Below are 16,526 nucleotides of genomic sequence, written 5' to 3'. Positions count from 1 at the left end.
TCACAGAATGGAGGAATAAGGCTCCTTTAAACAGACAAAGCTATTTCTCTTTTGCCCCTGCGCTCCCTCCCTCTCAGGTCTGATCCTTGCATTTTAGACAGCTGGTGGACAGCTTCTGGCAGACAGATGTGTCAGCAAAAATGAACGCCATGCCCCCCAGACCAAGCAGTTCTCAGGAAGCAGAATTTATGACGGCTGCCAAGAATTGTGTTTAAGTAGTGTGAAGCCACTCCAGCTGAAATTATACATTGTCCTAGGAAATTACAAACATGGGATAAATTACATTCAGCTCAGAAAGGAGCCCCCACAGAACCATTGTTTTCTCCTGAAAATGTGTTTTGCCCTCGCAGCTGTTGCTGCTATGTAAACAGGCATCAAAAGCGTCTTTGAATGAAAGTTTGAATGACCTGCCTGCATATAAACACATTCCAGATGTTTCTTTTTTAGGACAATTTGTTGTCACATGGACCCAGGAAATGCTCAAAATATCTTCTCATAGCTTTACCTATGAGAAATTTTATATCATTTCCCCCTTCTGTCTGAGTTCTCCAAAAGTCAGTGGATTGAATCTGTGTGGTTAGAAGAGTCCATGCAGATTTCCAGAGGGTATGTTGTTGTAAATATAGATGTGAGCCCCTGGCTGGTGTGGTTCAGTGGTCGTAGCGTCAGCCTGTGCAAGGAAGACTCCAGGGTTCAATTCCTGGTCAACGGCAGGTTACTGGGTTGCAGGTTCAACCCCCACCCCTGTTGAGGTGCATGCAGGAGGCAACCAATCTATGTGAGACACATTGATGTTTCTCTCTCTTTCCCCTCCCTCCCTTACACTCTCTCTAAAATCCAATGGAAAATACCCTCAGATGAAGCTTAACCAAAAAAATAATAAAATATAGATGTGAGCATCTATGCTAAAACAATTTCATTTTCAGAACATTTCTGAAAGAAAATAAGATGCCAAGTTCTTGTCCATTTCTCCCATTTTGAAGAGGGGAAATTGAAGAGGAAGGGAGCAGAGAGAAAGCAGTTTTCCACTAATAGCTTAAAAATCTTCATCCACTGACTTACATGATACCCTTGCTGGCAACTTGTCAACCTGGCCACTATTTCTTCTCATTTTCTCTCTTAAAAATGGCTTCTTTGGAAATTTTAAAAAAATATTATCACTCTTTTTAGTTGAAAAGATAATAAGAAGAGAGCAAACCAAATCTAAAATAAATCCTGTACTCCCAGCCTTTCTTTATATTGCACAGTCAGCACTACAGGGCCTGCTAATGGAGTAAAGACTAGTCCATCCAAAGAGAATCTGAGTCTTATACTTAACACCTGGCTCTGACATCTGATGTTAAAGATGCCCATAACATCTTTAATAAAGACTCATGCTGACTAACTGCCTAAGGTATCAGACGCTTTATATTATTACCACTGCATGCTATTACTACTAGCCATAGTAATTTTTCACTTAGGTAACTCCCTAAAATTTATAAAATATTTTAATGTACATAACCTTATCTTGATGTTCCTGCTCACTTCGCTTTGAGAAAAGACAGGATAAAGATGAACAAAACCACAGATAGATAATAAATAGGTGAGTCAAGACTTGAAGGGAAGTGTCATATCTCAACTTCTCCAGCATGCCTTGGATCCATCCTAGAAACAGATGGAGCCATCCTCCTAGTGGAAATAATACGCCATAGCTGCTCTTCCCTACTAGACTTGGTGCCCTGTTTCAGTTTTTTTAATTAGCTGACATTAAATTGCTTTTCTTTAAAAATTTCTTGATGGCCTGGCTGGTGTTGCTCAGTGGTTGAGCGTCGACTCATGAACCAAGAGGTCTCCAGTTCAATTCCCAGTCAGGACAAATGCCTGTATAGGGGGCTTGCAGGAGGCAGCTGATTGATGTCTCTCTCTCATTGTTTCTATCTCTATCCCTCTCCCTTCTTTTTTCTCTAAAAATCAATAAAAATATATCTTAGAATTTAAAAATAAAATAAATAAATAAAAATTTCTTGATGGATATAGGCCAATGGTGTTAAGAAAGTAAACAAATATTGAATAAAAGATTTATAAACTTTCTGCTAATTATTAGTGAGTTATTAACTTAAGAAAATGTACAATGCTATACTCTATAAAAAATATCCAATTCTATACCCTATGGTTAATTTAAATTCAACTTTCTGCTTAACAATATTTTTCAAAATTATCAAGTATGAATGCTTTGTAAAAGTTTGAAAAACACAGAAAATAATTCCAAACTCAAAAGTCACTGTTATTGAAATCATTTTTGCTCTATTTTCATCCAGTCTCTGCATGCATAACTTTTTCTTAAACATGATTGAGATTCTGTTTTCGCTTAAGATTACATTCTGGACATTTGCTTGTATCCTTATAAATTCTAGAGAATATCTTTTAATCGATGATAGAAATGAAGTGTATTGCTGCTAATAATGATGACGATTAAAGATTAAATAAAACTTTTAAACATTATCATCTATACATGAATAACACAAACCAGTTTTTAATTTTTCAGACAAATGCAAGGTTCTTATCTGATCATTCCCAACCAACTACTGAGTCCTTGAGTTCCATCCAACAGACTGAACTGTTAGTAACACCTGGCGACACTACGGTGCCCATTTTAAGAGTTGAAGATGCAGAAAATGAAAAGGAAACTACAGAATCTGTAGAAGAGCAACCCAACAATAAGGTAAAAGTCACATCGTTTTGCTGAGATAATTTCCAAATTCTCCAAAGGTTTCCATTTCAAAGCGTGGTCAAAGAGGTTACTTCATTCTCATCTCAGTTTAATTTTTTACATCATATCAACTACCTCCATTCACTAGAAGTATGAGAATTAATGAGATTTACTCCTGCAGCTGAAGTAGTATATAATTGTTTCATTTCACAAAATTCAAATTCAGGTAAAACTTGTAGCTATAGAATATAAAGAACATTATAAGTTTACATGTTAATGAAAAAAAGAGTAACAAATATTAAATGTTGGCTTTATGAATTGTAAATGTGATATATTTTTAAATTATCATTTGCTTCAAAATAAACTTTTTTCTTTTAAGGCTGAAAAATCTTCAGTACAAAAGTCAAAGGAGGAAAACCATGACCAGTCAGCAGATCAGGACCAGAGTTACAGTCAAGAGCTGGGATTACAGGATCAAGAGGAAAGCGAAAGTGACTTAAGTGAGAATTTGGAGTATACACCCACTGAAGGTACACTGGACCCCAAAGAAGATATGAGTGAGCCTCAAAAGGAAAAACTGCCAGAGAACATTGATTTCCTTGCTCCTGATGTTAGTTCCACTGTAGATTCTGACCAACAAGAAAGCATCACAAAGACAGAGGAAAACCAAGAACAGCTTCTAGTTGATTCACATTCTCAGTTGAACAGGAGCAGCAAACAAGGCGAAAACCTAAGTGATCAAGAAAACCAAGAGCAGGATCCAAACATTCCCAATGGAGAAGAAGGGGAAAAAGAGCCAGGTGAAGTTGGTACCCATGACGATAACCAAGAAAGGAAGGGAGAACTTCCCCAGGAGCATTCTAACAGCAAGCAGGAAGAAGACAGTACCCAATCTGATGATATTTTGGAAGAGTCCAGTCAACCAACTCAAGTAAGCAAGATGCTGAAAGGTGAATCTGAGCAGGGTCACCAAGAACAAGAAGAGAATAACTCCAATGAAGAAATGGAAGTGGAAACTGCCCCCCAAATCAATCAGCACAATCAAGATACTGAATGGCAGAGCCAAAAGGGAAAAGCTGGCCTTGAAGTTATCGGCAACACTGAGGAGATGGAGAAAAAGACTGTTTCTGAAGCTTTGCCTGTAGAACCTACTGACGATGGTGATGACGGCCCCAGACACAGTGCAAGTGACGACTACTTCATCCCAAGCGAGGCCTTCCAGGAGGCTGAAAGAGCTACTTCCAGTTACTATCACATCAAACACGAGGAGCAGGGAGAAAGAGCACATGAGAATGAGAATGTAGATACCAGTGAACCTGGAGAATCCGAAGGGGTGAGATTATTTACGGTGATGCTTGTCTGATAAAGCAGTTAGCTTTATCAAGAAACAGCCAGGACCTTTCTCTGTGCTCTCTCAGTCTCCTGTGCTTATTTCTATCAGTACATTACTAAATATATTAGTTATTTATTTTCTTCTGCATCTCCATTATTAGGCTGTGAATTCCCATTCTGTTTTGGTTTCCTAGAAGCAGACCCTGAATTTTAGTGCAGTTTTTTTAGAAGGTAGGGGAACAAAGAGGAGCAGAGAAATGAGACAGGGAAGGAAAGGAAGCTAATCAAAGGTACCCGAATTCTACAGGCTAAGAAGTGCCAAGAGGGGTGTTAATTCCCTAGAACTTGCAGTCTGTCCTTTGAGCAGGTTAAATAGAATTCCACAGTTTTGAAGCCACAAAGACACAGATGTTGGCTGTTGAAAGTCCCTGGAGCTAACTAGAATGGTAAACGTTTGACAGATGTGGGGGGTGGGAGACACTGACAACTGCTGCTGTAATGCCTTGAGAGCAGGTAGGTGTCATGTCATATCAAGCTGAATGACCAATGTCTAGCAAAATTCCTCTAACATAATAAGAGATCCAGCTATGTTTGTTGATTTAACTATAAAGATTAAGAACAAAGACTTCAGCTACAACTCTATTAAGCAAACACGCACAAAAATGATAATTGGGATACAGCAGAATGAAAGTAGGGGGAAAGCATATTGTTATATGGTTGTTTAATCATTTGAAGCTTTCATGTAAAACCCTGGCAGCCACCCACCAGGAGGTCTTGACACAGCTTTTGGTGGGCAAGGTCAGTAACAACCTTGATTACTGAGAACTCGGCTGTCATTCTAAGGTAGGAGTTTTCTTACACATTAGAAACTGTAAGAAATCTTCACCAGCAGCTTCATAGAGATTATTGAGGTAATCATGTCTTAACCACAGAATTGCATGGTAATATTACATTTCTACTGTTTTCCCAAATCCCAAGAGGAGGTTTCAACTTTGCTCCTGATGTTAGTTCCAACTTTTATTGAGTAATCCACAGAGATACAACACTGAATTCAGCTGATGAAGATAGAAATAGCTCCTGCTCTCAAAAGATTACTGTCTATTTCCACAGTTCCTCTTTTTGAGATCTGAAATGATTTGGGTCTGAAAAGCTCTATGAAGGTATGCACAGCAGAAACATAAAATATGTAACAACTTTCCAATAGACTTAAACTTTTCCTCTTGTTATTATAAAGGCCAAAAAAGCAGAGAGCTCACTGAATGAAGATGAAAGTTCAACTGAAGGCAACATCAGGGTATACAATGTTGGTGAGTATGGGCTAAGAAAGCTGTTTATGACTATATCAAAGAAGAGATAGAATTGGCCACATTGGCCTATCCCCATCCTGTCATTTGTGACTATTACACAGAAGTCTCCTCTCCCCACTTCTTCCCAGGAAATGTTCTCATAAATTGTAGACATCCTCTCTCTTTTTTTTTTTAAATTAAGAGAGAGAAAGGGAGAGGAAGAGAGAGACAGGGAGGGAGAGAGAGAAACATCAATTTGTTGTTCCACTTATTTATGCATTCATTGGTTGCTTCTTGGAAAGTATTCCCTGCAGGTAAGGGAGACTACTGTACAACTATGGGTAGATGTATTTACAAATTGGAAGGCCTGTTGCAATATTACTGCAAAAGCTAGAATTCATCTTATCTAAATCCTTTTGCTTCTGAGAAGAATTAATTCCACATTCTTGATTCTTAAATCCATAACTTACTAGTAAATTTAGATCCCATATTTAATTAAGATCTAATTCCCAATCACTAATATTTTTAATTTCAACACAAAATTCTCATGGCTTATTAAACTGCTGAACAACTTGCACAAAATTGCACTATAGACTTCAGACTATGACCATTGTCATTGTGGGCAGGCCAAGAAGTGCTGTTTGTTCTTTCCAAGTCTCTGATCCAAAGTGTATAGAAAATGTAGGCTATCGTGTAACATAGTCTGATGCCAGAGGACCCCACCTGAAAATTAACATGAAAATGGTTTCTAATGTTTTCCCAAATTTTCTCATATTAATGAAAATGGAACTAATTGTCTGGATTGATTTGAGTTTACATGTTCAATGTAGTTTATCCTGTCCAAACTTTTCGCTTAGATTCTTGCATGAACTTCCAGTGTAAAAGAGGACACATGTGTAAGGCTGACCAACAGGGAAAACCCCACTGTGTTTGCCAAGATCCAATGACTTGTCCTCCTACAAAACTCCTTGACCAAGTAAGTATTCTACAAACTGGTCTCTAAGAGGCAACAAATAATGATTTAACTGAAAGGAGCAATTGAAATTTTTTGTAAAAGAAAAAAAAGGTCAAAGCACAGGTTATCATCTAATATTTGGATTAATATTAAATAGAAACAAATGCTAGCAAAATCAAAGAATTTCAATTATGCCCTAAAAAGGTAATAATGGCACTGATCTATAGAAATCATTTTAAAATTCATTCTACCCTTGGAACATCTTCAGCTTTCATTCTACTGTGCTTATCTAAAGCTAAATTGTCATCACCATTGGTACAATTTAATTGATTCTTTTGTGCCCAATGGGATAGTTATCATTTCAATAGCCTCACCTACCTGACCACCTGTGGGCCACAGCAGAATTTTACCAGACAGACTATGAGCTTTAAGTAGCAGGGTGTTTTCCCAATGAACATTTGGAAACGAGCTTCGTCTCACGCTTGTCTTTCCTAGGTTTGTGGCACTGACAATCAGACCTACGCTAGCTCCTGCCATCTGTTTGCTACTAAGTGCAAACTCGAGGGGACCAAAAAGGGGCACCAACTGCAGCTGGATTATTTTGGAGCCTGCAAATGTAAGATTCCATCACTACTACCAACCCCCATTGCTGAGAGGGTTTGGGGTGAATCTGTGCATATCTGAATGATATACATTCATGTACTCACACATATGCAAACAGGAGAAAGCTAATGTAGTTCTGAACCCAGGGTGCACATTAAAAACAACTAGGAAGACTTTAAAAAAAAAGAAGAAGAAGAAGAATCCCCAGGCTTTAACTATATGAGATTTCCATTTTATTGAACTGGGTTGGAAACTTGGTATTGTTTTTTCATTTATTTTTAAAGTAACGTAGACAATTCTCATGGATGGCCAGGGTTCAGAACCACTATACAATGTTATCCATTAATAACTGAGATGAATCACTGTAATTTTGCTAAATTAGTTGTCCTTTTCCCTAATCAAGTTAAGCCTCTGCCAAGAAGTTTTATGACAATATATTCTTGCAGAAGTTTTTGGGTTTTTTTTAAATTGTCTTCCTTTCCCAGATGTTCTCAGTTGTCTTTGGATCTCCTCACCGCTAAGTGATTCTCCACATTAGCAGTGTTCACTAAAATTTCTGGCTCTCCTCTCCTTCCAGACCCATGAGAGGACTGAACTTCTTGGCCCCCTTGATTTTAGATGTGGCATATGGGTTGCTTTGTTCAAAAAAATTTGAGCAAAAATCATCCATGTGAGTTCCGGACAGCAGCATTTCAGGACTGCTGCAGGGCTCTCCACAGTCCCTCTTCCCAGTGATGAGATGGTGTTGAGATGGTGGGGTCTCCATCGTGCTGAGCCCCAGAGAGACTGCAATGAGCAGAGACACCCCCCTGCCAACTTGTGCTGGACTCGCAGCAGGATTGAGAAATAAACCTTTGATGTAATGTACAACATGGTGACTATATAGTTAACAGTACTGCCTGGGATATTTGAAACTTGCTAGGAGAGTAGATCCTGAAAGTTCTCATCAAAAGTAAAAAAAAAAAAAAAAATTATAACTATATGAGGTGATGGATATTAATTAAACTTACTGTGCAATCATTTCACAATATATGTGTGTCAAGTCACTACACTGCACACCTTAAATTTTTACAGTGTTGTATGTCAATTATATCTCAATAGAACTGAAAAAAACAAATGTTTGTTCCTTTAAGCCACTGAGATTTAAAAGTATTACATTGTGACCACAGTATAAGCTAATTTCTACCTTTTTCTCTTTTCCCCTAATAAATAGCTTTTGTGTCTGCCACCTCGAAATTCCAGCTCTCTGGTTCTAGACAGTGGTTCTCAGTCCTGGTTGCACATCTAAATTAATTTTGGAGCTTTTGAAACATCCTAATGCCCAGGCTCCTCCCCAGAGCAAGCAAATCAGAATTTCTTTTAATGGAAACTGGGATCTGATATGTTTTTAAACACCCAGGGCAAGTCTGTTGTGCTGCCAGGGTGAAGGGCTACTGTTGTGATGGTTGGTCAGTGAGGATGCTTTCAGTCACCAGGCTTCCTGTTATGAGGACTTGTCATAAGACAAGAGTAAGATCTGAAGGTGACATCAACTTACTCTCTATTTGAAACAGCTATTCCTGCTTGTACGGACTTTGAAGTGACTCAGTTTCCTCTAAGAATGAGAGACTGGCTCAAGAATATCCTCATGCAACTTTATGAGCCTAACCCTGAACACCCTGGATATTTAAATGAGAAGCAGAGAAATAAAGTAAGTTATCCACAGGTCGGCTCTCTAGGTGTCTGTCTACAAGGCCTGAGGAAAAAAGGTGCAGGGGTTATGGGGTGGGGTGGGGGGGCTACCTCCCTCTGCATATAGCAAAAGCCCAAGTTGCCTCCCAATACCTGGTTAGCAGCTATGGGTTAACAGAATAGTAGTAGCCACCATTTATGCCACAGGTACGGGACACGCCAAACCACCCCATTCCTACGCAAAGGGCAGTAGCTTGAGCAAGGGCTCTTTAACTCATACTTCCAGCCACCTCTGGTTAAGTGAACTGGACCTCAATTCAGCATTTATATATTCAGGCCCAGACATATTATTTAAATCTAAATGTCTTTTTTGCCCTCATAGGCCAGACATAGATTTATGATATAAGAGAGTCCATTGCTTACAATGTCAGTAACATATTAAGATGGAAATGTGCAGAATATTGGTTCCAGAAGTTCCCAGGAAAATTTTATTCTTCAGATAGCTACTGAGTGCATCCTAGGTACCTGGAATTGATTTATATGCTGGAGACACAGCATGAACAAAACAAAAGTATCTGCCTTCATGAACTTACATTCTAGGCAAAAAGACAGACTTAACAAAGAAGTGTACATGTGTGTGTGTTTAAATATATGTGTATGTATATATTTATATATGCAAATATGAACATACATGCAAATATATAAATATATGTATAAAATATGTCAGGTGGAATGAAATGTGCTATAAAAAAAAAATAAAACAAGAAGGAAGGTGTGTATAAACCGTGGCAAATGCTGTTTTCAGGCTGGAGGAAGTGAACTAGGAGTGGCCACTGACCTGGCACGTGGCAGTTGGAGTTGACCTCAACAAGAGCTGTTCCTGCAGAGTGCAGAGGAGGAGAGCTTGAGCAGACAGGGGACAAAATAGAGTGAGAGGAAGGATATGGAAGCAGCAAGTATAAACAATATTGTCAAGACATTTGGCTGTGAAAGGAAAAAGTGAAATAAGGTGGAAGCTGGAGGGGAATGTGAGTTTAAGAGTTCCACCTCCCGGTGGGAGACTGTGGAAGATACTTGTGTGCTTCTGGAAATAATCTAGTGAAGAAGGGAAGGTGCCCGACTGCTGTAGGGTTTTCTTGAGTAGATGAGGAGGGTCGGGCTCCTGGGCACCAGCGAGGGGTGGGCCTAGATTAGGAGCACAGGGAGTCCATGCATGCTAATGAGGAGAGTTGGTCCATGTGGTCAAGGGAATGAGTAGAAGTTCTGTTCTGATTGCTCCCAATTACTCAGTGAAATAATGGGTAATGTTACAGGCTGAGAGTTTTACACCCATTGCCCAAAATAATTTCTATCCTCTGTCTTTAACACACCATCACAGAGAGCCTTGGGGGCATTAGAAGCAAAACAGAACTTTTGATGAGATGAGGGCAGCCAAACAGTACAGCACCAGGGCGAAACTGAGCCTGAGCAGGCAGCGGGTGGCCTTGCCCTGGGGATTAAGAACGGAGTATGCCCACAGGGGAAGAGCAGGACTTTGCACCTACTAATCAGCAGTTTTGCCGAAGTCAACTTAGCCCTTTGCATTAAAACCTTCCCATAGTTTTAAGGAACGCGATAAACATTACTTGGTTAGAAGGAAAAATCAAAAAAGACAAATTTCCGCTGAAAACTTTTCTGAACTTGGCTGTTATTCTATGTAGAAAGAAGAAAGGCCGTCGAGTGGGTTGGAAGGCATTTCTCTTAGTCTCATGCAATGGCCTGGGCTTGTTTGCCTCTGCCGTGTTACTCTTCAGGAAGTTTTAGCGAGTAATAACTTGGTACACTTCTCTGATTCTCCGATGATCTGGCTTCTCTCTTCCTAATCCCAGGTCAAGAAAATTTACCTGGATGAAAAGAGGCTCTTGGCCGGGGACCATTCCATCGACCTTCTCTTAAGGGACTTTAAGAAAAACTACCACATGTATGTGTATCCTGTACACTGGCAGTTTAGTGAACTTGACCAACATCCTATGGACAGGTAAAAACTCTTTGCCTTCCCATGAATAGGTCATCTTCCTGATATAATGTCTAGTTATCTTTACAAAGAAATTCTAAATAGATTTAGGAAATTTCCGGGTTCCAGTCCAGAACCCTGAAATGCCAAACAAATATGGTTAGGTGTCTAAACACAAAACTGCTTTGAAAATAACACATTTAATGACCACAGCCCAGTTCTCAAGGTCATATGTTAGGCTCCAGCCTCCATGGACACTCATCTAACTCTCAAACTTGATCCCAAAGTCCCAAGATAATCTGATTGGCCCAACTTGCGTCAAGTGCCCACATCTGCAACAATCAGGTATGGTCAGGTTGTACCAACAAGATTGCTGGCGCGCACCCCTATAAATTTAGGGTGGAGGGCAACAGTTCCCAGTGAAAAAGGCAACCTTGTGAATTGACACTCCAAAAGCTGTCTATCTTACCCATAAATAGTTTATTTCATTTGCAGCTTTTCACGAGTGCACTATTTATTTGGCGTAGTCAGCAACCTTGAGGAAGAAAAATGCCCTTGGTGATTCTCAGTGTTAATTTCACACACAAGCTACTCGGCTAATAGGCTGCCACTTATTTCATTGCAGAGTCTTGACACATTCCGAGCTCGCTCCCCTGCGAGCCTCTCTGGTGCCCATGGAACACTGCATAACTCGCTTCTTCGATGAGTGTGACCCCAACAAGGACAAGCACATCACCCTGAAGGAGTGGGGCCACTGCTTCGGAATTAAAGAAGGTAAATTCACCGTCACTCTCTAAACAAACCCGAAGCCCTGGAGCCCTCATAGAAAGGTCCCGCTGTGTGTTCACATTGAAGCCTAGAAACAGCAAGGTGGCAGTGTCCCGGCCAGGACTCCTTCAGAGTAAGCGCTGTCATAGCAACATTATCTTTTACTGCACTGAGGTCTCAGCAGTTGGTTAAGCCTAAGAAAATTATGTTCCCTGGCCGGTGTGGCTCAGTAGTTAGAGTATTGGCCTCTGCACCGAAGGGTCGCAGGTTCGATTGCTGGTCAAGGGCACTACCTGGGTTGCAGGTTCAATCCCCAGTCCCAGTTGGGGCGCCTGAGGGAGGCAACCGATGGATGTGTCTCTCTCACATTGATGTTTCTCTCACTCCCCACCCCACTCCCTTCCTCCCTTTCACTCTCTCTAAAAATCAATGAAAAAAATATCCTCTGGTGAGGATAAACCAAAAAAAAAGGAAAGAAAATGATGTGAATCCAGAGAGTCATGTCAAATCTCAGAAGACTGCCCTTCTGAGGAAAGGACTTTATACCCTCCCTCAACCTGGGTATTGGGCCCAACTTTTAAAAACCATATGTGAAGAGTAAAACAGTCAGCCTGATTCTGCCAATGGCAGGTGTCAGAAGAATCTCAGATTTCATCACCAACACCCTGAGGATTGGGTCTTACATCACAAGTTGTTATCCTCATATTATTTCTTTAATCCAAAAGTGACTCATTGCTTCATCTTCAGTGACAAAAATAAAATGAAATAAAGAGCGTTCTTTCTTTACTCCCGCAGTGGAGAAATTTAAATTTAGACATTTGTTTTGCTAGGTTATGTCTTAATCTATTTCCTTTTCTCTTCCTAAGTTTGAATTGATTTTTATGAGCAAGAATGTTTTTAATAATCAAAATTTGAAAGATGTTTTTAAAAATAGACAGTCAGCCCGGCGGGGCGTGGCTCAGCGGTTGAGCGTCGACCTAGGATCCAGGCGATCGGGGTTCGATTCCCGGTCAGGGCACATGCCCTGGTTGTGGGCTCGATCAATGACTCTCTCATCATTGGTGTTTCTATCTCTCTCTCTCCCTCTCCTGTCCTCTCTCTGAAATCAATAAAGATATATTTAAATAAATAAATAAATAAATAAAAATAGGCAGTCAAAACTGCTTGCAGAACGTAAATGAACAGTGAACATCAATTCTCTAAAGCAGGGGTTTTATACATATGTTCACAATATACATATAGAATGACATGCAACCAAGCAGTAAAGTATGTTCCTCAAAGAGCAGAAAATTCCCAAAAAGATCTAACTTGTGTGACCTTCACTTTAAAAATATTCTTTATGCATATGTAATATGCCTTGAAATTAGAGAGAAAGAGCTGAGAGTATGAGTTAGTAAGGTATTTATTGATAAATAGGCAAGCAGAAAAGATTAGTTCTTTACCTCTCCAATATTATTCTGGGAAATAAGCACACCTGTAATGAGCAAAGAGTGTATATTTTTTTAAGCAACTAGTTCTGTGTATTAGTTGTCCATTGCTGCATAACAAGTTGCCCTAAAGCTCAGAAACGTAAAATCTCCCTCAGTTTCCAAGGGTCAGGAATCCAGGAATCGTTTACCTAGATGGTCCTGGCTTAGGATCTGCTCGAGGCCCCTTCACAAGGCTATTGTCAGGAGGCCTCAGCGCCTCCCCTTGTGGTCCTCTCCTGGGACTGCTAACAGCATACATCAGTTTCCTCCAGAGCGAATGGTCAGAGAGAGAAAGAGAGAGAATCCAAGACCGAAGCTCTGACCTTTCTAACCTAATCTCAGCAGTGACATAGCATTGCTTCTGCCATATTCAGTTGGTCCCACAGACCAACCCTGCTACAATGCGGGAGGAGGTGCTGGAGGTGGGCATCGCTGGGGAACATCCTAGAGACCGGCTGCCACATGCCATTTATACCCAGTTAGCACAGATAGGAAACTGACAAGCTATTAAGGCCCAGGCTCATACGAATAATGCCAACTTCCTTCCTAACACCTATTCTATAAGCACAGTACTTACAAATTCAGATACATCCATACAAATGGTTAAAACCGTCTTTTCCAATTCCCATGTTCAAAGGTACCCAAGTATAGCTGCCGGCCCTCTCCTCTCCTTCATTCTGAAGGGAGACTAACTTAGCCGGGGCAGGACGTATTTATGTATGCCCTTTTACATGGCACTTGATTTTAAAGGGGGGTCAAAAGGCAAATTTGAACAGACACCATTTATTTAAAGAAACCGGTTGTGCTTTGCTGGTCTTTCGAAACTCGAAACTCGTGGCAGCTCCTCAGCAGGGGGCTCGCTCCGGCTCTGTGCTGGGCGGCTGTCTGGGAGGAGCAGGAAGAGCTTAAAGTTCAGTGGCTGCAAAGCTCCTAATGGTCTTGTTTGTTCACTGTGGTTTGGCTGGGATTACGTTATTATGAAGAAGGGAAAGAATTATCACATAGTAAACCAATAAAGCAGATACGAAACATTCAGTCAGAACAAGTAAACAAGTTACTGTTTTGGGATGCAGCTAGGGACAGCAAAAAATATATGTATCTCTGTGAGTGTACCCTTCCTTCCCTCGGGGCTGAGAAATCAACAGAAGGACAAGATCACTTTAACCAGGGTTTTCCTGAATTTTAACTGCCTTTGATGTGAACTAAATGTGCTCAAATATTCCAGCTCTGTCATTAGGGTATGCCATTCATCCCCAGCAGGACTCATTTTCCTTCTGGGTTCAATTCAGAGGAGGTGGAGTCTTACTTATTTACTGCCCAGGACATAAGATACTTATGTGTACTTACTGAGATATATCCACACTATCTTTAGAAAAGCCTTCCAAGTGAGACTAATAGGGTAAACGAGTCAGATCATGCAGGTCCTGTGAAGCCAGTAAAAGACATTATCCTGGGAGTCCTGGAGGATCACCAAAGCACTTTAAACAAGGGAGTGATTTCACTGAATTTATATTTAAGAAAGATTCTTTTGGTTACACTGTGAAGAAGCCAAAGAACAGTTGAGAAGATGCTGTGGTAAATTCAGGCAAGAGTTGATGAGAACTTCAACCAGGGCAGTTACACCAGGGAAAAGAAAATAAACATACTCAAGATATATAATAGAAATGTATTCAAAATATATTCAAGAATATAAACCTATTCAAATATATGCAAGTATAAATACATTTATAAGTAATGAGACTATTATCCCAATTAAATGAAGCCAGTGCTCAAAAGAAATATACCAAACTCATCATCTTTCCTACTCTTGGAACAAGGGGAAGATTTATATGGGGCAGGAGAATTACCTGGTGCCCCAGACAGGGCAGTAGTTTAGTATGCTTCAAATTAATCTGCTTTAACTATTTGTTCAATAATTGCTGAGTGAGGGTGGGCCATACTGGTAAGGGGTAGTCTTATGTCCCCCAGAGGATGCTGTGTTCTTCCGCAGGTGTGGCAACAAGTTCTTCTCCAATTACCTGATTGGAAATTTGATCTAACTGGCATTGTACCTCTACTTATTTCCATCATATTTCAGTGACCCTTACAGATTAGTATACTTGGACTGCTTGGCTGGGCCTACCCTCAATGCCCTCTATCACTGGCTCTCTATCCTCCATCAGAAATACCTGCAGAGCTTTCTAAATGTATACATGCCCCTGGCCCACTCCTGGGGGACCTGGTTCAGGCGCAGGGCGTGAAGCCTGAAGTTATATATTTGTTTGAAGCTTCACAGGTGATGTTGATGCCTCCCAGGGCTGAGAACCATCGTATTGCCTTATCAATAACTGCTCTCATCCTTCCGCTCCAACATTATTTGTTTCTATTACTACTCTGGCTACTTTCTAACAATGTGCTTTGTTTTGTTTTCATCTTTTACAGAAGACATAGATGAAAACCTCCTGTTTTGAATTAAGATCTGAAAGGACTCAAACTTTCCAGCATTCTCCTCTGCTCTGACCACTTCTGAAATACATGCAGCCAAGTTCCTTGTAGATTTATAGTTAGCAGAATGTTTGCATGTTTGAGAAGACAATGAGAGTAACTGCTTGATAATTGTGTATGCACAAGGCATTTAACATTAACTTTGGAAATAAGACTTTAACATTAAGTGAAGTCAATATATGCAAAATACTGTGTGTTGTTTGTAAACAGGAGTTTAACTCATCACTCTGTATCAATTTGTGAGATACGTTCCTTTTGTCCGTAATATCATGTGCACGTCGAGAAAATGCAATAATGCTCTTTTGTTGTGAATGTGTATTATTTTCAATGTTTTAATACCCTAATAAAAATCCATAGAAATCCAAACACTTGTTCAAATTTATTTCCAGTCATTTATTTAAACAATTATATGTGAAGATCAGCCCAGGGCTCACACTTCATATCAAATTATAATTATGCTTCCTAAATCCTATTACTTAAAAAAAAAAAAAAAAAGTGTGAGTGTGGTTGGGAGAGGTTTTCCTACAGAAACAAATATTCAGTTTTAACTGGTAGTTGTTCTTGAATGTCCTTTGTCATAAAGTAAGTTTATTTTTTTTAAATATATCTTTATTGATTTCAGAGAGAGGAAAGGAGAGGGAGAGAGAGGGATAGAAACATCAATGATGAGAGAGTCACTGATAGAGCCCGCAACCGGGCATGTGCCCTGACTGGGAATCGAACCCCGATGCCCTGGATCCCAGGTTGACACTCAACCACTGAGCCACGCCCACCTGGGCCATAATGTAAGCTTAAACAAAAATATATATATATTGAATTCAAGTGCTCTTTACCAAATTCAATTTTAAAATGTGGATGATATGCACTACTTGATACAACTAATTTTAGCTTCTATGCAAGTGTCCATGTGTGTTGAGAGAGAGGGTGGCCCTGCAAAATTTCTACACATTTCATGTCCTCAAAATAAACTCATGTAGAGATAACACAGACAGTGAAGATTCCTGAATTGTCTTGATGTCCAATATAGTCAGAAATAAATATTACTACTGTAAATTGAAGGCAAGAAAATTTGTCGTAAGAGAAAATGTGGGAGAAACAAGGTGGCGGCGTAAGTAACAGCTGCACCCCCCGCCTCCCGCAACCACATCAAAATTACAACTAAAATACAGAACCACCGTCACTCTGAGCCTCCTGAGATCCGGCTGAACAGAAGCCCCACAACCAGGGAGCTGAAGCAGCACCGAGACCGGGATAAGGGGCGGAGACGCGGGCGGAT

General features: G+C 40.2%; 1 protein-coding gene across 2 annotated transcripts in view; it reads left to right on the top strand.

Moving 5' to 3' along the window:
- Window positions 1-15,618, top strand: part of SPARCL1 (SPARC like 1) — a 38,731-nt gene extending 23,113 nt beyond the window's left edge. For both annotated transcript variants that reach the window (XM_081152208.1, XM_081152209.1), the window contains exons 3-11: window positions 2,525-2,701; window positions 3,069-4,022; window positions 5,256-5,328; window positions 6,165-6,283; window positions 6,758-6,878; window positions 8,419-8,555; window positions 10,405-10,553; window positions 11,155-11,303; window positions 15,188-15,618. In XM_081152208.1, the coding sequence (XP_081008334.1) occupies window positions 2,525-2,701; window positions 3,069-4,022; window positions 5,256-5,328; window positions 6,165-6,283; window positions 6,758-6,878; window positions 8,419-8,555; window positions 10,405-10,553; window positions 11,155-11,303; window positions 15,188-15,216 (1,908 nt within the window). In that variant the 3' untranslated portion in view covers window positions 15,217-15,618. The remainder of the gene's footprint in view (window positions 1-2,524; window positions 2,702-3,068; window positions 4,023-5,255; window positions 5,329-6,164; window positions 6,284-6,757; window positions 6,879-8,418; window positions 8,556-10,404; window positions 10,554-11,154; window positions 11,304-15,187) is intronic.
- Window positions 15,619-16,526: the final 908 nt, after the last annotated feature.

This window comes from Miniopterus schreibersii (assembly GCF_964146895.1).
Source record: "Miniopterus schreibersii genome assembly, chromosome: 1".
NCBI lineage: Eukaryota > Metazoa > Chordata > Mammalia > Chiroptera > Miniopteridae > Miniopterus > Miniopterus schreibersii.
Note: the sequence above shows the minus strand (reverse complement) of the source record. Positions and strands in the feature narration are given on the sequence as shown.